Raw genomic sequence first — 20,405 nt, forward strand, 5'->3', positions numbered from 1 at the left:
GTAATGATTAATGCCAAAGGCTTAGGGAACATGATTACTGATTAACACTTGAGGTGAAATTGTTGCCTCTTGTTGACATTATGCTCCTTCAGAAATTAACAAATATATGTTCATATAACTTGATATGTTATACGAAACATAGGACTAAATTGTCTTGTATTTAACAGGTGGGCTCTGCTCTATTTATTTTTGATGTAACCTCATAGTTGCAAGCTATATACTGTATAAATAATGTATTTGTATTATGTTTGTGATAATGATTACTAATTGATCGTTTACTGGACATTCATGAATTACAAACATTAGAAATATGTTGATGGGATCTAAGACTTTATGGGATTTAAGACAGTATATGAAGCATTAGCCATCCTATTACTTTAGGTACCACTCTTTGAGTAGTAATTTCATTGTGCTTCTATGAATACTGTGTGTTTTTACGCTGTTGATAACAATGACACATTGTAATTTGATGAAATTCTAAGATGTACATTTATTCTTCTTTATTCCATATCTCTGATACTTTATATTTTTGTATACCCATATCGAATATGGCAGGATGTGCTTTACATTGTATCTTGTATATGCATTTGTTCATTGACGTTATCTATTTAACTTATCTAAGTCCTCACGCTACTTCCTTCATACTTGTTTGTGAGTTACTGTGAGGTCAATTTTACGTTTTTAAGAGCCATGGAATATTATGTATGTTTTTATTCACGTCAAGGAAAGATGAATCACTTAGTCATCTGATGTACTGCTTTTGTACATAACTTTGTGTAATTGCTTGATATTTTTGTGAACCTGTTTACATGACTTTAAGTGTACAGAGCATATTTTACTATACCCCACACTTTATGTACCAGTGATGTTCGTTACAAAACTGGAAACATTTCCAATAAACTCTCTCAAATAACTGGCACATTTACTTGGAACATTGTAATCATCTGAGACTGATGACCTGTGAAGTACAGTTATGTATTTGTCTCGCAGGAGAAAATGGTAAAATTGCGTTATTCTACAATGATAATTTTAAAATTCTTGAAACAGTTTTAGAGATTCTTACGCTGCAGGATTGCAACAGTTGAATTAATATTTTCAGCAATGTAAGAAGTTATTTAGGAAAATTTGCCACAAACTGAGCTACAAAGAAATAATATTACCAAACCTTCAAAATAATATGACAAGTGATGAAGATTCAACATATTTATTTAAGTGGTCAGTGCCATACATTATAAGAGATCTTCTCTGGCTTTTTGAGAATATTTGGAAAAAACAGGAAAGATTCTGGACTAAACTCGTTTAAGAGTGTATCATACAAAATATTCTGAAAAATTCCCTGAACAGTGTTGAAGAATCTTTAGACAAGAAAATCGGAGAATAACAGGGTGCTTTCTGAAAAATAGGATCCAGTGCAAATCATTTTCAGTACAGACTGTTAATCAGCAAACCTAAATACTCTAATTTATTGATTTCAGAAAGCATTTGAATCAGCAGACAATGTTCTAAGAAGTTTGGCTCTTGAGTGAAAGCTATGCGAAAAACATCTCGAAGATATGAAATAAAAACTGGTGTAAGTGAAAGAGATTATTCATAATCCTCATTCTGCCTTAGAAAAATTTATACGTATGAAATAAGAAAATTCAGATGCTAATAAGGAACTCGAATGCAATGAAGGCATATTGCCTACCTTTTGCAGACTATTTCGCAATACTTTTACAAAAATCTGACGCAAACAGTTATTCAAATAAATCTTCAAGAATGAACAGCCAATAAAACTGGTCTCAGAGTTACATCTGAAAAAAAAAATTCAATCAAAATATCAAATATCACCAAAATACTTAGAAACACAATTCTGAAGAATTAATGAGGAAGATAATTTACATTTACTTAAGTAACTGCGCAGCAGAATGTACTAGAAATATGTGCAATAAATGTAAGATCTGTAAAATGGAAAGGGTGTGAAGCCTAAGTTAAGATATCCAAATAAAAAAAACGCGAAACGAAAAGAACGTAGTAAGAGTCGACTTTTTACATTCACGTGGTTGCTTAGCAGTGATCTACACGCTTGAAAGAATACAGTTATTTAAAAGATGGATTATTAGAAAAATAATGGAACTGTAACAAGAGAAGATTGAAAAAGAAGAAGCGCTGCGAAATCCGACGGAATATAGAGAAAAAATTACAGCTACTGGCAAAGTAATAGTTAAAATTCTTTGGAAACTTTTAGAAAGCGAATCAGAAGCATCTAACATAGTAAACATTCAATTTCTGGGAAAAAGAAGTCAATAATAAAATGGACTATGGAAAAAAGAATGGAACTAAAAATGAATAATATCAAAGAATCGGAAATAAGAGAAAGATAATAGGTTAATGAAAAATAATAAATTTAGAAAATGTTATAAGCAAAATAAATAAGAAATCAGAAACAACGTGGACAAAGAAAGAAAATGACAATATAGGGAAATAATAAAGGGGTACTAACGCAATTAGAAAAAGAGTATTAATACCAGTAAAAATGAGAAGGAAAGGAGAGAATTCGGTGTTGTTGGGTTATCCCATTTGATCATTACGAAAGCAAAACTATAAAATTAAATAACATATATCAAGAACGATGAAGGAATAGCAGACTTTTGGCGATTGAAGATATCAGATTTTTGAATGAAGCTTTTCAACGGTATAGACACCGTGTACTTTAGCTGTAGTTTTACTTCACTGCACTGCAATGTCTGCGATGTATCAATCGTTAATTGATTTTTTCTGTATAATTCGTTGCGTTACTCATTCTGTGTTATTTTCCAGTCTCCTCTTGTTTCATTGCATACATTATTTTTATCATAATCCATCTTTGAATTAATTCTATTCTATCTAGCTTGTACGTCATTGTTAACAGCCACGTGAATGTAAGACGATATTGCAAGCCGATGTTGTAAAGAAGAAAGATGCATTTCCGAAGGAACATTACATAGATCTTAACAACTCAGGTACTGCCATGTATTTATCCGCTGATTCGAGGCAGCGACCTTCAATTAAAATGTCCTGTCTTTTACGAGAAAAAGATAATGTGTGTGCGAGTAGAAGTTGCGACGCAGGAGCAACAACATATGAAAGTTTGGGTCTGGCTGTGAGTCGAGCACGGGTAGCCAAAGCGACCGCTCGCGTGGGAAATCTGAGTTTCCGTCCCGGTCCGACACATATTTTCACTGTCGTTGTTCCGTTATACAGCTGATAGTTGTTCGCAATCGCAACTTCGAATGCATTTCGAGAATGTGAAGAGTCGAGCCTTACCACAGTCTAACTTACGATGCAGACTTTTCAGTACGACTGTTGCCGTTAATACTCCATAATAGAAGAACTGACAGCCTTGAATGGGGGCAACATGGGAGCCAAACATCACAAATCTACCAGAAGCGTATGTAGTTATTGTATCTAGTGTTGCTCGTAATATAGGAAGGATAGCTACAAATCGGAAAGCACAGTAGATGCAGCGTCTGTTTTATTGGAGCAGTGTGCCAAACTGGTTGGACACAAACTCCTCAGCGTCGATAGGCAGGGGCAGTGGCAGTGTTAGGGGCATCGCTCACCGGGCGGTCGGCGTGCACGTAGTTGTTGACGTGCAGCAGGTTGGTCCAGAGGTGCGCGCGGCAGTTGTCCACCTCCCGGCCCACCTTCTGCTTCCAGAGCGGGCCCGATCCCAGCCCGTACAGGCAGTAAAGCTGGAACACCAACACCGCTGCGTACGCCGGCGTCATCCTGCAACACAAGGCCCCACTCACTCCTACGTCTCTGATGGATTTTCTGTTGCGTGCCAATTACGACTTCCAAATGTGTGGTATACAGGGAGAATTTTTTCACCGTGTACAAACTCTAGGGATTGATCGATGAGAGGAAACGGAACAAAAAAAGTGTAATGAATTTATGTCCGGAAATGCATGGGTTTTATGCTAGAGATCATTTCATTAATTACTCTTTGTTACACAGGCTGTACGCTGTACCATGCAGTCACAGTTACAGCATGCATAGTTTCCTCGTAGAGAGTACCACTGTTCCTCATACGTCATGTCCTAGCGCCCTCTCCTGCCATAGTCAATTGTGTCCAATTCACTTTCCCGATGTAGTAAATGTAATACAGCGTTGCACACAATGGTTTCGCATTGGAATCGAGAGCTTGACGACATGGTGTTTACATACGGAAAGGCAAATGGCAATGGGCAGTGGCAGCAATATTGTATCAGGAGACTTATCTCCACGGACAATAACCGCAAAATTCAATGTTTGCAAACATGTTTCCCCTTTTGTTATAGACAGGCTCGCTTCATGAAGCAGTAAATCATGCAGGAAATACCCGACATGTTCTGACACCAGACTTGGTGGAGAATGTGTTTAACTCTGGGGAAGGCGACCGCCGTGTCAGTTACAGGCAGTTGACTCGCCAGTACAGACTAAGCCGGACGAGCAGTGGAACATTCTCTATGACAATTTGTACTATCCACATCACTTACAGCGTGTGCAGGGCATACTAGCGACAGACTCTCCACATTGGGAGAAGTTTTGTCACTGGTTTCTTCACCAGGCAACCACGATTCCGGAATTTGCGCCAGCCACCCTAGTCACAGATGAGGCCACCTTTACATGGAGTATTAGCTTCTATTTCCATAACAGTCATCTGTGGGATGGTATGCAGAACCACCATGGTATAGTGACAATCATCAGCATCGGTGCAGCTGCAGTTTGTGGGCCACGATAACTGGCGACAGTATTTTGGGACTCGTCTTCCTCCCACGTCGCCTAACATGCCGGAACTGTTGACGTTTCTTGTCGGTGAATTTGCCTCCCCCGCTGGAAGAAGTGCCATTGATGATGCGAAGAGTTATGTAACTGCTACATGATGGTGCTCCAGCCCACTTCGTCGTTAAGTCCGGACGCATCTCAATAATGCCTTCCTTGATCGATGGATCGGATGAGGATGTCCAGTTGCATGGCCTGCTCGTTCACTGGACCTCAGCCAGTGCGATTTCTGGTTATAGGGGAATCCCAAAAGTATCGTGTATGCACAGCACATTCCAGATGTGGAGACACTTGAACAATGTATTCATGCTGCCTTTGACAGTGTTCGGATGCAGCCTGGCCGATGTGAACGTGTGAGACAGAACGTGCTATGGCGCGTACACGCACGCGTTGAGACACATGGAAATCATTTTCAACACACACTGTAACTATTGCTGCGCGGTACAGCATGTATTAGATCTCAGTCCCTGAAACAATGTATGACTGAATAAATGCATTTCGGGACATAAGTTCATTAGACATAAGTTCATTAGACCTGTTTTGTTCCGTATACTCTCATCAATTAATCCATAGAGTTTGTGCACATTGGAAAAACAGTATATTCCAGTCAGCGTTGTCAAGCACGTTTTGTAAATATATGAAGGCTGTAAATGTACCTTAACCACTTTCAGTCTACAACTGCTACTGGCAGATTAAAACTGTGTGCCAGACCGGGACTTGAAAATGCGACCTTTTCCTTAAACAGGAAAGTGGGCTACAGACTGAGCTACCCACGCACGACTCGCGTCCGACTCCATAGCCTTTTTTCCACAAACACCTCCTCTCGTACCTCGCAAACTTTACAAAAGTTCTCCTGCTTGCCTCACAGACTAGCACTCTTGAAAGAAAGAATGTTAGGGGGACATGAATTAGCCACAGCCTGGAACTGTTCTTCTACAATGGCTGCTGATTAGATTAGGGCAACACTCGTCATAAAATAGCAACACGATTGAAGATGGCATGCAACGAACGTCAAATAGCCATTAAGTGTAATACGTACTAGGATGTATAAATGACAACCGTTTCAGGGACACCGCATGAAACAGGTATGGGTAACGCCATCTGCAATTTATACACATATCAAAAAAGGTATTGTGTCACCTCGGTTGGGAGAGTTCCGGAACTGGGACAGAAAATTAGAAGAGAGATCAATTTCAACACCATTTCCGCCCTTTTTATTGCTCCTAGAATTGAGCGTTAGGCGTCATTGGCCGGGAGGCCCCTTGGGGAGCAGTTCCGACCGTTAATTGCGCATGAAAACCACACATTGCATGTTGTACCACCATACAGCGAGACTTCCAGAGGTGGTGGTCCAGATTGCTGTACACACCGGCACCTCTAATACCCCGTAGCACGTCCTCTTGCATTGATGTATGCCTGTATTCGACGTGGCATACTATCCACAAGTTCATCAAGGCACTGTTGGTCCAGATTGTCCCACTCCTCAACAGCGATTCGACGTAGATCCCTCAGGGTGGATGGTGGATCACGGCGTCCATAGACAGCCCTTTTCAGTCTATACCAGGCATATTCAGTAGGGTTCATGTCTGCAGAACATGCTGGCCACTCTAGTCGATCGATGTCGTTATCATGAAGGAAGTCATTCACAAGATGTGCACGGGGGCGCGAATTGTCTTCCATGAAGACGAATGTCTCGCTAATATGCTGCCGATATGGTTGCACGATCGGTTGTATCAATGGCATTCACGTATCGTACAGCCGTTACGGCGCCTTCCATGACCACCGGCGGCTTACGTCGGCCCACATAATGCCATCCAAAACAGCAGGGAACCTCCACCTTGCTGCAGTCGCTGGACAGTGCTTCTATCGCGTGCAGCCTGACCGCGTTGCCTCCAAACACGTCTCCGACAATTGTCTGGTTGAAGGCATATGCGACGCTCATCGGTGAAGAGAACGTGATGCCAATCCTGAGCGGTCCATTCGGCATGTTGTTGGGCCCATCTGCACCGCACTGCATGGAGTCGTAGTTGCAAAGACGGACCTCGTCATGGACGGCGAGAGTGAAGTTGTGCGTCATGCAGTCTCTTCTGCACAGTTTGAGTTGTAACACGACGTCCTGTGGCTACAAGAGAAGCATTATTCAACATGTTGGCGTTGCTGTCAGGGTTCCTCCGAGCCATAATCCGTAGGTAGCGGTCGTCCACTGCAGTAGTAGCCCTTGGGCGGCCTTAGCGAGGCATGTCATCGACGGTTCCTGTCTCTCTGTATCTCGTCCATGACCGAACAACATCGCTTTGATTCACTACGAGACGCGTGGACACCTCTCTTGTTCAGAACCCTTCCTGGCACAAAGTAACAACGCGTACGCGATGGAACCGCGGCACTGACCGTCTAGGCATGGTTGAACTACAGACAACATGAGCCGTGTACCTTCTTCCTGGTGGAATGACTGGAACTGATCGGCTGTCGGACCCTATCCGTCTAATAGCCGCTGCTCATGCACGGTTGTTTACATCTTTGGGTGGGTTTAGTGACATCTGTGAACAGTCAAAGGGCTTGTGTCTGTGATACAATACCCACAGTCACCGTCTATCTTCATTAGTCCTGGGAACCGGGGTGATGAAAAACTTTTTTTGTTGTGTGTATATAAGGGAAGACTACGCAAGGAACTTCGCATTCAGAAATCGTAATTGAATATTTGCTGCTTGCGAGAAGTTCGTGTTATGGCTTTTGTAAGAAGGAGAGCCTTACATCAGCCCACGTCAAAATTCTACGGCAGCAAGATCGCAGCTTAGCTCGGTAAAATCGGTATCCTTCGGCGGCGTCAATGCAATATAGATGGATACACAGCTTCGGAGAGCCGTTTCCTCGCAGTACCATTACGTGAACGGTAAAAATACTGGGAATTTAGACACTGACACTTGACAGCTATAAGCACTACACCCTGGTTGCTGGTGATGTGAACTGACAGACGCCAACTAAATTAGCGAGTGAGGTAGTAATTGAGCTGACAGCGACTGACTCTGTCTGCGACTGGGCTCACTGATTATGACTGACTGTGCTCTCCAGTCCGCAGCGGCGGTCTACATACATTAGGTCGAGAGGGCGTTGGCGGCATTGACGGTATTGCTTGCGAGTCTGTCTTTGGCCTCTCTCCTGATAGGCGCGCTTGGTCCAGCGCCTACTATCGATCTTCTCGCAATCTCTTTGCCGACTCGTAAGCTGGAGACAGCTTACACCAGCATGCTGAGAGTAAATCGAAGAAAGATGAAAGGTATGAGAAGTTCCAGAAATGAGAACAACGGGAAACTTCACATCAGGAGTGATGGTAGCGAAGTTGATAAAGTTAAGGAATTCTGTTACCTAGGCAGCAAAATAACCAATGATGGATGGAGGAAGGAGGACATCGAAAGGAGATTAGCACTGGTAGAAAGGGCACTCCTAAAAAAGAGAAATCTACTAGTATGAAACGTAGATCTTAAGAAATATCTGAGATTGTACATTTGGAGTGCAGTATTGTATGGTAGTGAAACATGGACTGTGGGAAAACTGGAACAGAAGAGAATCGAAGCATTTTTGATGTGGTGCTACAGATGAATGTTGTAAATTATGTGGACTGATAAGGTACGTAATGAAGAATTTCTGCGCGGAATCGGAGAGGAAATGAAAATTTGGGAAACGCTGACAAGAAGAAGGGAGAGAATAATAGGAAATTTATTAAGACATCAGGGAATAGCTTTCATTGTACTAGAGCGAGCGGTAGAGGGTAAAAAAGTAGAGAAAGACAGAGATACATCCAGCATATAATTGAGGAAATTGGTTGCAAGTGCTACACTGAGATGAAGAGGTTGGTACAGAAGAGGATCTAATGGCAGGCCGCGACCAATAGAAGACTGAAGAAAAAAAGGAAGAGACAGAGAAAAAACGCGCTTGTGCCGTTTAAAAAAAGTTAAGTGCTGTTCGTTACCCTTTATGGATTATGTACTCCTGTCCACTGTGTGAGCCCCTGAGACCGGTGCATCCCTCGCCAATACTGCATTCACATTTTGTCTCATTTCGAAAATACACTCCTGGAAATTGAAATAAGAACACCGTGAATTCATTGTCCCAGGAAGGGGAAACTTTATTGACACATTCCTGGGGTCAGATACATCACATGATCACACTGACAGAACCACAGGCACATAGACACAGGCAACAGAGCATGCACAATGTCGGCACTAGTACAGTGTATATCCACCTTTCGCAGCAATGCAGGCTGCTATTCTCCCGTGGAGACGATCGTAGAGATGCTGGATGTAGTCCTGTGGAACGGCTTGCCATGCCATTTCCACCTGGCGCCTCAGTTGGACCAGCGTTCGTGCTGGACGTGCAGACCGCGTGAGACGACGCTTCATCCAGTCCCAAACATGCTCAATGGGGGACACATCCGGAGATCTTGCTGGCCAGGGTAGTTGACTTACACCTTCTAGAGCACGTTGGGTGGCACGGGATACGTGCATTGTCCTGTTGGAACAGCAAGTTCCCTTGCCGGTCTAGGAATGGTAGAACGATGGGTGCGATGACGGTTTGGATGTACCGTGCACTATTCAGTGTCCCCTCGACGATCACCAGTGGTGTACGGCCAGTGTAGGAGATCGCTCCCCAAACCATGATGCCGGGTGTTGGCCCTGTGTGCCTCGGTCGTATGCAGTCCTGATTGTGGCGCTCACCTGCACGGCGCCAAACACGCATACGACCATCATTGGCACCAAGGCAGAAGCGACTCTCATCGCTGAAGACGACACGTCTCCATTCGTCCCTCCATTCACGCCTGTCGCGACACCACTGGAGGCGGGCTGCACGATGTTGGGGCGTGAGCGGAAGACGGCCTAACGGTGTGCGGGACCGTAGCCCAGCTTCATGGAGACTGTTGCGAATGGTCCTCGCCGATACCCCAGGAGCAACAGTGTCCCTAATTTGCTGGGAAGTGGCGGTGCGGTCACCTACGGCACTGTGTAGGATCCTACGGTCTTGGCGTGCATCCGTGCGTCGCTGCGGTCCGGTCCCAGGTCGACGGGCACGTGCACCTTCCGCCGACCACTGGCGACAACATCGATGTACTGTGGAGAACTCACGCCCCACGTGTTGAGCAATTCGGCGGTACGTCCACCCGGCCTCCTGCATGCCCACTATACGCCCTCGCTCAAAGTCCGTCAACTGCACATACGGTTCACGTCCACGCTGTCGCGGAATGCTACCAGTGTTAAAGACTGCGATGGTGCTCCGTATGCCACGGCAAACTGGCTGACACTGCCGGCGGCGGTGCACAAATGCTGCGCAGCTAGCGCCATTCGACGGCCAACACCGCGGTTCCTGGTGTGTCCGCTGTGCCGTGCGTGTGATCATTGCTTGTACAGCCCTCTCGCAGTGTCCGGAGCAAGTATGGTGGGTCTGACACACCGGTGTCAATGTGTTCTTTTTTCCATTTCCAGGAGTGTATATGAGGTGACAGACTTGGGCGGAAAACGCTGCATAATATACATTGCAGAACAAAATTAAGGGATCACTTCATCGAAACCTCGTAACATTCTCCGACTGCAACGAGTAAGTTTGAGATCTGCCTCAAAGGTGCCTACAGTCTTCCTCTGTACTGGTGTACAGGCGTGGCGCCCCGCGACGTCACATTCGGGCTCAGCGACGCTTCAAACCGCAAGGTACCGACACATACAAAAGAAGGGCCATCTCTCGGCATTTCATGTCTACGATGGTGCTGGACAGAGTTGTGGTTAAATCTATTGCCAATATGGCGTCATTAACCCACCTTGCGAGTCACATGAACTTGTGAGCTGTGGCCCTTTTATCGCAGGTGTCGACACCTTGTGCTTGAAGTGTCGCCGAGTCTGAAGGTTACGTCACAGAGCGCAATTTCTTTGCACCATTGCAGAGGAAGATTGTAGAAAACAAGGAGCCAAATTTCGAACTTATACGTTACAATGGGAGATAATTACGGTGTTCAGAAAAAGTAATCCTTTAATTTCTTCGCGCAGTTTCGATAGATAGATACTTCGATACAGATTATCTGTTTAGAAAAACACAAGAAGTTATTTATGCGGTTCAAAATTTTGAAATAATTACGAAATAAAAAAAATCGTGTAAAAACTGAAATGTTGTCAACACTCAAATGCTCGAAAGTATCAGTTGAGAGCTCTCGTGCATGTAATCTTTTCGCACCAGTTTCCATCGCCTTCGCCGTGCAGAGAAGGAGTATTTCTTCTACAGCAAAAACCTGTCGAAAGTGACAATGTTTGTAATGTAAAACTGTTAGTGAGATCACAAGAGGAATAAAACTTTAAAGAAATGAATAAAAATAGGGTTCAGTTGTTTTGTTTATAAGAGTATGTGAAGTGAATGCGAATCCGATAGTTCTGATACAGTAAGGAAACGTTTCCTAGACAACTTAGACATTAATAACAACGATGAGAGATACAGAGAAGGCAAATTCAGATAAGTAGAATCCATCGATTTAACTTAATGAGAAAGTGGAACTGTTCTCACTGGCTGTCTTACTCAAACTCAATTTTTAAATACATGCTTTCAGAGCAGAATGATGTGACAACTGCAAACTGGTTTAACCAACCAGCAATAAACAAAGAGAGTCTTATAGCCTTGTTGTCGATGAGACTTTAGACCTTTACCACTCTTCCCTCGTATCGTTGACGAAGACAGGCGAATAGGTGACAGTTTTACGGGAGAATACCGCAAGTATGAACGTTGTCTGTATATGACACAGAAGAGTAAGGCTTGTATGTGCAACAAGAAGAAGGTAGGCGATTAATTTATACTTTTGCGCAACAATGCCGTAACAATCAACGATTTCTCTTTGTGATGCCCACGTATAAAGCTTGCGTATCTGACAACTGTGTAACACGAGGAAAATTCCACTGGCAAGAAACCTGATACATTAAAATTCATTGTTATCTTTAATAACTTTCTGTCGCCAGATAGGACTGACAGAGTAGTGAATACGTGAGCGCCTGTTGGTGGGAATGCTATGCTGGCCTCCTGTTCCAGACCCTTGTTAACATTTTAATTAAATTTGTCCCAACACGAGACAGGGAAGCGAAGGTAGTACTTGCGGAAAGGGCTACTGAGCAAGAATTTTTAATTCAATTTTTGGAGCATGACAGGTGGGGGGATGCCAGGGAAGAGAATTGCTGAAGGTGTTGGAGATGAATATTAATAGAGAGACTGCAAGCGCCTCCCTGCTGTAGCGCAAGGAATAATAAAGTTCCTCTGGCAGCACGTCTACGTGAGATAACTTTCTCTCGCCGAAAGTATCACGTGTCTTGTAATGCGAGGCATATTGCCTGTAGCAACAATACGGTCGTGCCAAGTCAGGTGGCTGGTACTAGCTATTCTCTAGTACTGAATCTACACAGTTATTTCATTGTAAATAATTATGACAGTGACACTCCTCTCCCTTTGTCATTGACTATTACAGTCAAAGCATTCAATAATATTAAGAAGAATGCTGAGCCAGAGGAAACCGTCCCGTTAAGTGACGTAATGCGCGAATCTGAAGCCTATGAAACTGTCAAGCATATGATGCACGAGTCCGAAAAATCGACGCGCTTCTGAAATTGGGTAACGGTAAATAACAGAGTGATTGTTATATTTGCAGATTAATTTCAGTTAACTTTAATGTTTGCAGATATAAATTTCTATTCTCTACTGGAACTATTATCAGTTGATACAAATTCTACGTGCTCGCAACGCAGTCGCTTAGATATATATTATGAAGCACGCTTGTTTCCCCAAGTTACAGAAATTACAATACGAAACTTAGATAAATCAACGTTTGGTGTTGTTTGAAGGTGGTCTTAGGGTGGAACATAATAAATACAACAAAGTTGTCGATTCGACGAAACTATGGTCCATCTTTACAAGCAGTGCTGAAATTCTTCATCGAGCATGCGTGAAACTGTTGTAATAACTATAGATAAAGCATACAGAACTTTGTTTAGGATCACAAAGTGTTCCGTCACTTCTTCGAATTTGATCACAGACATGGAACACATACTCTTGTAACGTGTGGACGTCTTAGATGAATGTGGAATACACCGACACGTTTAAATGTCCTTTAGCGAAAACTTCAAAGAATTCATACAGGTCAACGGGGAGCCTATGCTACTGATTCGGTTTAGCAACCAATCGATGGCTAAACGTTTGTGTTACGCAGTGTGGCTCGAGCTATATAGAATAGAGTTGTGCTCCCTCGCTCATAAACAAAAACCACCGTTTTTCTCCAAGGGTGTCGTAGTCCAATAGCGCTGGTAATTGGTCATCGAGACATTGATGATGGACAGCAGCTCTTAATTTGACATTTAAACTTTGTAGTCTGTGATTCTACCGCCCACAATTCATTGCCCACACAGTGATCCTTAAATGAACGTGATGCCTTGGTGCATGCTCACTGCAGGATTTGCACCTGCCTACACAAGATATTGCCTTAATTTATTATCATCTTCTGTGCGAATTCCGTAAATAAAGTTCAAGCTGTGAAGTGCGGATCATCCATACATCGTCTTGTAGAATTCGTTGGTAGAACTGCAACTGGATATAATAGTAGTGCGGCCTGAGATTAAAATAAAAAATGTGTGTGAAATCTTATGGGACTTAACTGCTAAGGTCATCAGTCCCTAAGCTTACACACTACTTAACCTAAATTACCCTAAGGACAATCACACACAGCCATGCCCGAGGGAGGACTCGAACCTCCGCCGGGACCAGCCGCACAGTCCATATCTGCAGCGCCCTAGACCGCTCGGCTGGCCTGAGATCTTTTACACGGTTAAGTGCATAGATAAAGTAACTGTACGTGCAGAACTGAATTAGCAAGAGCTTAATTTAGTCATCCAGAAAGTACAATTCTTTGCACAGTTCCTTAACTATCATCTTTCACTCGTCAGATATCTGATGTGCGAAGCGCACGACGCCTGCAGAGACCCGTTGTCCTTGGTGTACGTGTTGCCGTAATTTCAAGTAGCTGAAAGAGACTGTTGACTGTTTTTTCAGATGGAATGCGTAATTTAGGATATCTTTTGCGTATATAATATGTGCATGTTGTTAAACGTCTTTGACCTAGTCAAAGGAGATTACCATGTCTCCCATTTCAGCTGCGGAATATGGGAAGTCCAGTTCTTCTCCCACGGAGCCTTTAATCTTGAACTGATGACAGCACAAACTCAAAACAGAACATCCTATATGGCGGATATTGCAGATAGTTGAAAATACTTCGTCAAGCAACAGTTTCACACTTAATGGATGAAGTACAGCAACAAACATAATCAATAATTAACGCTCAATGAACGTCAACAGAAAGATAGCCTACACTATTTCATACTGACTGTTCTCTGCACAACCAATAAGACCCACTATCAATAAGTATTTTTATAAACACCCTATATTAAATGCAGAGTACACCGTTGACTTCCGCAATACTCGCAAAGTTTTCGAAATTTAAGTTTCTCAATACAAATTATTCAAAAACCAGGCGGAATCAGTATTACACAATATAGAGAATTCACATTGTTATGAGCACCTTTTCTACGACATATTTATCGATAATCTCTCAAGCACCATTCTGTTCTGCATGAGAGTGATGGACAGAACTGAAAATTTCAAGAATCGAGAAATCTGCTTTACAGAATCAAGGCGAACTGAATATCCCTCCGGGAACTTACTAGTACAGCCTGTATGTTGAATCTACTGCGCCGGCGTCCATATCGTGCAAAGCGTTAATTCATGAGGAAAATGGCCATTTTTGAGGACATAACACTAGAATTAAAGTAATTTTTTGAAATATTCTATAAACTTTTGTTTTCGTAGTCAAACCAAGTTGAAAGTAAAAAATGATTAGGGAACTGGCGAAGTTGTATTAACACTACGAAAGATTTTATAAAGAAGAATTGACATGAACAGGAAATACACAAGTAGTTAGCAATCACTGATGCAGGGAAGGCTCTCTGCAGGATGTTCGGGAAGATGCTGATTGGAGAACCGAACAAAATTGGATACTCTATGTATATAAAACACTTATTCGTAATCTATACAGAAATCAATGACATTAAGAAAGAAGCTAGAAGAGATATCCGACAAGTTTTCCTTCTATATCTTTATTTATTTAATATCTGTTGAAAGTGCGATACAAACAACTAAAACAGGCAACATAGGGATCAAAATTAATGGTCAATCAGTATACTGTATTCGATTTACTGATGATTTAGTAGTATTACCAGATTCTCAAAAAGGGACATGAACTACACGCTAAAATTGGGCCAGATACTTTGGATAACCACAAACTGATAATAAACACTAACAAGACTAACATAATGGTGATCGATAGATCAACGAGATAAATAATGGCAAATATAAAGATAGAAGTGCGCGAAATGTAAACTACTGTGAAAATCCAATGGAACTTTGCACATATGCGTTGGGCAGTGTCTTTAGCATGCCTGTCGATCGCTTCAAGACGCTCTTTTCAGTTCAGAGCCCAAGGTGATCACGAAGGAATGCCTAAAACAACGCGTCTCCCGGGAAGTATATGGATCTGGTGAGAGATTTCGCCAGAAGCTGTGCAGTCCAGATAACATAAATATCATGTGCTTCTTTCATCAAGACAGTTTCCGTACACATTCTGCAGGGGCAATGACGACGCTCCTGCAGCTATTACGATGCTAAGTGTTTCATCACCCACAATACAGCCGTTAATTGGCTCACTCCGTCGTTCATCTCTGCCCACATGAACCGCTGGCTACGAAGACAACATTTAGGCACAAACAACGAAAGGGAGACAAGCTTAGAGAATTGGCGGAAAACACAGTCGGCTGCATTCTGTGACGAGGGTACTGGAAAGTTTGTACCAACGCCACGGCAGATGTCTAAGTCGGAGCGGCGACTATTTAGAGAGGTAGCTAGAAGGTGTGGCTAAATGTTGCAAATAAAAGATATATGATTTTCACTGTGGTTTTCATTTCATGACCGATCGGACTTTACTTTCCGAAGAGCCCTCGTATAAAGCATTTGTTAATTTCTCACTAGTGTACGAAGTACCTTGAGAGGTGGAAAGCGAGACACAGTTGTGTTGTGGGCTGCCTACTCGGCACATTGCATTGATTCAACGCTATAAGCAGTGCTGTGTCCGCCCCCCGTAGCTGAGTGGTCAGCGCGACAGAATGTCAATCCTAGGGGTCCGGGTTCGACTCCCGGCTAGGTTGGAGATTTTCTCCGCTCAGAGACTGGGTGTTGTACTGTCATAATCATCATCCTTTCATCCCCATCGACGCGGAAGTCGCCAAAGTGGCGACAAATCGACAGACTTGCACCCAGCGAACCGTCTACCCGACGGGAGGCCCTCGTCACACGACATTTAGCAGCGCTGTGACCTACTGGTGATTTCATTCAGTGAGCTGAAAATTACTTCACTGGTCGTCTTTCTAGTTGTATATGAAATATCCAGTGTAACGGACATTCATTGCTTCGAAAAATATCTTCACGTGGCACACGAAGTTGCATTTCAGTTTCGATAACTTTATTCCCGATACACATTTTGGGGCAAAACCTCCACCAACAGGGTATTAAACAATCGTACGAGGCTTTCCATCTGGAACTGGCGAAAACCGAATCTGCGAGATTTTATGTTCTTTGTGAACAAAACATGGACAGTAGTAAAAGAAACTGTGACACTGTAAATTACCGTGAGAAAATGCTTCAGTAAAATCTCATTGGTGAATGAAACTTTACTTTTGGGATATCTTCTTTCGGACAAGAACATTCTCTCTGTGAGTTTCGTGACACATTATAATTTTACGATATAAAGCGTGTAATCAAAAGAAGTGCAAAAGCAGAAACACAGTACACTTAGCTTAGAACTAGAATGTTGTATTGTAATAATCAATGTGAAAAAATGCCGTTACCTGAGGTAGCGGTAGATGTACAGGCGCGACAGAGAGACTGGTTTACCAGAGTCCCAGAGGGCCATCAGCTTGAGTGCAACCAGGCAGCCGCTGATGGTGAAGAAGGTGTCCACGATCAGGTGGCCGTTCATGAGGATCGCATCCAGCACGCCTTCGTACAGCTGCAGCGGGCAGGACCAAAACACGTGCGCTGTTTAGCTTTCAAGAAGATATTATTACATTGTTGAATACTTAGCTTATCGTCCTTGTACGCGAATGAAGGAACTAAGTTCCGTTCTATGCTAATGGACTGACGGGAGCCATTTTTCTCCGACGTGCCCTTTTGGGAAAATCGGGATTGGCCAATGTCACTGTTTACAGTAATAGTGTGAAGGACACGGTAGAACTGTGGGTGGTATAACCTCAGCCACAGGCAACCAGATCTGATCGTACTGTTATTGAATTCTTGAATGGGCATGAAAATCTGAAATTTAGGCCGGTTCCCATACGAAGATTTGTTCAGACTGACATTATGGCATGTGGTGATTCACTATCTTTGTCACGTTTCATCTTTTATGACAGGTAATACATTACGATCTTTTTTTCCAGAGTCTCTCTATGTCTTGACGTTCTACCGTACTTGTGTTACTCTGTTTTTAAAATGCACGACAGGAAACTACGAAGCTCTTCGAGATACTAATCAATTTCACTGACGGTAATGGGAAGAGTAACATTACCAACACTTTGAACGAACGTTACAAAACTGGTATTTCATTATTTCTATGAGTATGGGATAAGATGAGGTCACTCTTACTTTCAGCATAGAAAAATTTCATTTCTACAGATGAAGAATGGTTCGAGAAGGGTGCGTCCAACCCTGTTGGACCTTCTGAGGAGAAGATCACAGGACAGCATGACCAGAGAACGTGACCGTGGTACTTATCAGCATTTTTTGTTTCTTTTGGAAAGTCGAATCATCAGTATAACGGACGTGGGAGCATCATACCAACCGGTCCCACAGAGAGTTGGCGGTAGTGCAGCGACTGCAAGTTAGTGGCGAGTAGAAGAACTCAGGATAATGTTATGCCAAGGAAAATAGGCACAGGTGTTTCTAGAAGGACTGTGTGTTTGTTCGGTTTGGTTATTTTTAGGGCGCAGATACATCTAAAGTCATGCGCGCCCATGTTAGAACCTTAGACCACTAATACTACACGTTGAGCCCAATCGATGAAAGCAAAGAGAGCTACGAACAAGGACTACAAAATACGCCGTAGACACAACGAAGTCACCGAACTAAAGATTAAATGTCTTTCGCCATATTGCTGAGAAAACGTGTTCGGTAGCCCGCGCGTCGTTCGCTAAAACGGCTGATAACTCAGATGGCAAACATACTTTAGAACGTAATTGTTGAAAAAAAGGGGAGTCACTCAGGAAATGGCGCATCGTCAAAAATTGATGACAATGAGCGCCAAGTGGCTGGGGATCACCACTAAGACAAATGACGATGGCTAAAACTACAGTGCCCAATATGGCTTGAGGGCCGAGGGAAGGTCAGCCAAGCCACAGGGAAAAGTTTAATTCTCCGGATCTTGTTCACATGAGAGAGAACCAGTGGTAATGCCAAAGTGACATCATCTGCTGACAGACGGCAACACGGAGATCATCTGAAGGAACGGAAGAACCTGTGAGCTGAGGCAGAAGGACCGTAGCCTTGGGAGCAGAGTCAGCAGCCTCGTTTCCCGTCAGACCGACGTGACCAGGAACCCACATAAAACATCACAATGGCTACCTCAAGAGTGAGCAAGTGGAAGCTTTCATAGACCCATTGCACTAAGGGATGGACGGTGTACAGCACACAGAAGCTCTGAAGAGCACTGAGAGAATTGGAGCAGATGACGCAATAGTAAAGCCCCTGTCACCGGACGTACTTCTTGGCCTGATACCGTGCGAAGTGTTCTGCTGTAAATACTGAGCAATGTTCCGGAAGTCAGTACCGAAAAATGTCGATGCCGATGACGATGGCACACCCGATACCACGGTCAGTCCGAGAGCCATCAATGTATACAAATATACTATCGCTAATTCCGTGCGAGGGTCGAGAAATTTACAGCGATAGATCGATTATGAAGTAGATTCCTTTGGAAGCGAATGAAGTCCAACGTGAACGCGGGAAAGTAGCGTGATGTTCAGCTGCCAGAGCTATAGTCGAAAGCGAACTCCATGAGGTAATGAGAAGAGGGAGGCGGCAAGGGAGTCATCGAAGAAGGAGGCACAGGATGGGTTGCTGTGCATGGCAGAGAAACGGCATACGTGTCCGCAGAGGAGAATATCACACCGGTATGACAGTGGTAGTTTGGCAGCTTCTGCATAAAGACCGCCAACTGGCGTAGTGTAAAAGGCGCCAGGGGCCAAACGGATTCCATGATGGTAGACTGCAATTAGACGGCGTAAGATGGACGGACGTGCAGATGTATAAGCCAAACAGGCGTAGTCTAGCTCCGGACAGACAAGGTATTGGCGCAAACGGAGGGGGGGTAGTCCGATCCGCTCCCCAGGAAGCACCGCTTACAACACGTAGGACATTGAGGGACCGGGTGGAGCGACCGGCCAGTAAGACACACGAGAGGAACAAGAACGTTTTCTACAAAGCATGAGCCCCAGGAATTTCCTAGTTTTAGTGAAGGGAAGAGCAGCAGGCCCAAGATGTAAAGACAGTGGTAGAAACTCACGTTGATGCCAGAAATTTTTACAAACGGTTTTCTCAGGGGAAAAGCGAAAGCCATTGTTGATGACCCACGAGTAAAGGCGATCGAGACATCGCTGAAGACGCCGCTCAAGGAGACAAGTCCGTGGAGAACTACAATACATCGCAAAATAATCGACGAAAAGGGAGCCAGAGATGTCTGGTGGGAGCCAGACCATAACAGGGTTAATGGCTAAAGAAGGTGGCACTCAAGACAGCCCCGAGACACCCTGCTTTCCTCGATAAAGGTCTCCGACAAAGTAGAACCCACATGTCATGAAGAAAACGAGGTAGGTGGCCTAGGAAAGCGCACAAAGAGTACAGAGGAAACCAGTCCTGCAGCAGATGTAGTAGCCTTTCTCCAAATCAGAAAACACGGCCAAAGTCTGGTATTTTTGCAGAGAACCGTTCATGACAAGGGTTGGCAAAGTATAAGTTGGTTAAATGTAGAACGGCGCGCTCTAAATTCCAGTTGTGCAGTGGTTAGGAAATTTCAAGACTCTAGCCACCATGCCATCCAGGTATGACTCATACGTTCCATCACCTTGCAAATACAGATGGTGAGAGAAATGGTGTAGTAGCTAGAAGGACGGCGTTTGTGCTCACATGGCTTAGGTATGGGTATGACAGTGGCTTCACGCCAGCATCTGTTCAGATACAACTGTAAGTAAGTATGGAGCAGAAATTGCTTGCCCGCAAGAGAAAGGTGCTGCATCTGAATGTGAATATCGTCTTGCCCTTGGGAGTAAGGTCGGGATAAACCGCGAGCATGATTCAGCTCCATTATAGGAAAGGCGGCATTGTAGAATTCACTATTCTGAGAGCAGGAGGATACCACCCGAGCATCCTCCACTCGTTTTCGGTGGAAGAAGGCAGGTTTATTGTGGATGGAGCTCGAAATATCTGCAAAATAGGGGCATAATGTGTTGGAGGTAGCA

General features: G+C 43.7%; 1 protein-coding gene across 1 annotated transcript in view; it reads right to left on the bottom strand.

Moving 5' to 3' along the window:
- Positions 1 to 20,405, bottom strand: part of LOC126413138 (O-acyltransferase like protein-like) — a 343,086-nt gene that overhangs the window by 84,519 nt on the left and 238,162 nt on the right. Inside the window, exons 6-7 of the mRNA XM_050083031.1 lie at positions 16,746 to 16,906; positions 3,582 to 3,750 (exon numbers count right to left, since the gene is read on the bottom strand). Of these exons, the coding sequence (XP_049938988.1) occupies positions 3,582 to 3,750; positions 16,746 to 16,906 (330 nt within the window). The remainder of the gene's footprint in view (positions 1 to 3,581; positions 3,751 to 16,745; positions 16,907 to 20,405) is intronic.

This window comes from Schistocerca serialis, chromosome 7, assembly GCF_023864345.2.
Source record: "Schistocerca serialis cubense isolate TAMUIC-IGC-003099 chromosome 7, iqSchSeri2.2, whole genome shotgun sequence".
In the NCBI taxonomy this organism is placed as follows: Eukaryota; Metazoa; Arthropoda; class Insecta; order Orthoptera; family Acrididae; genus Schistocerca; species Schistocerca serialis.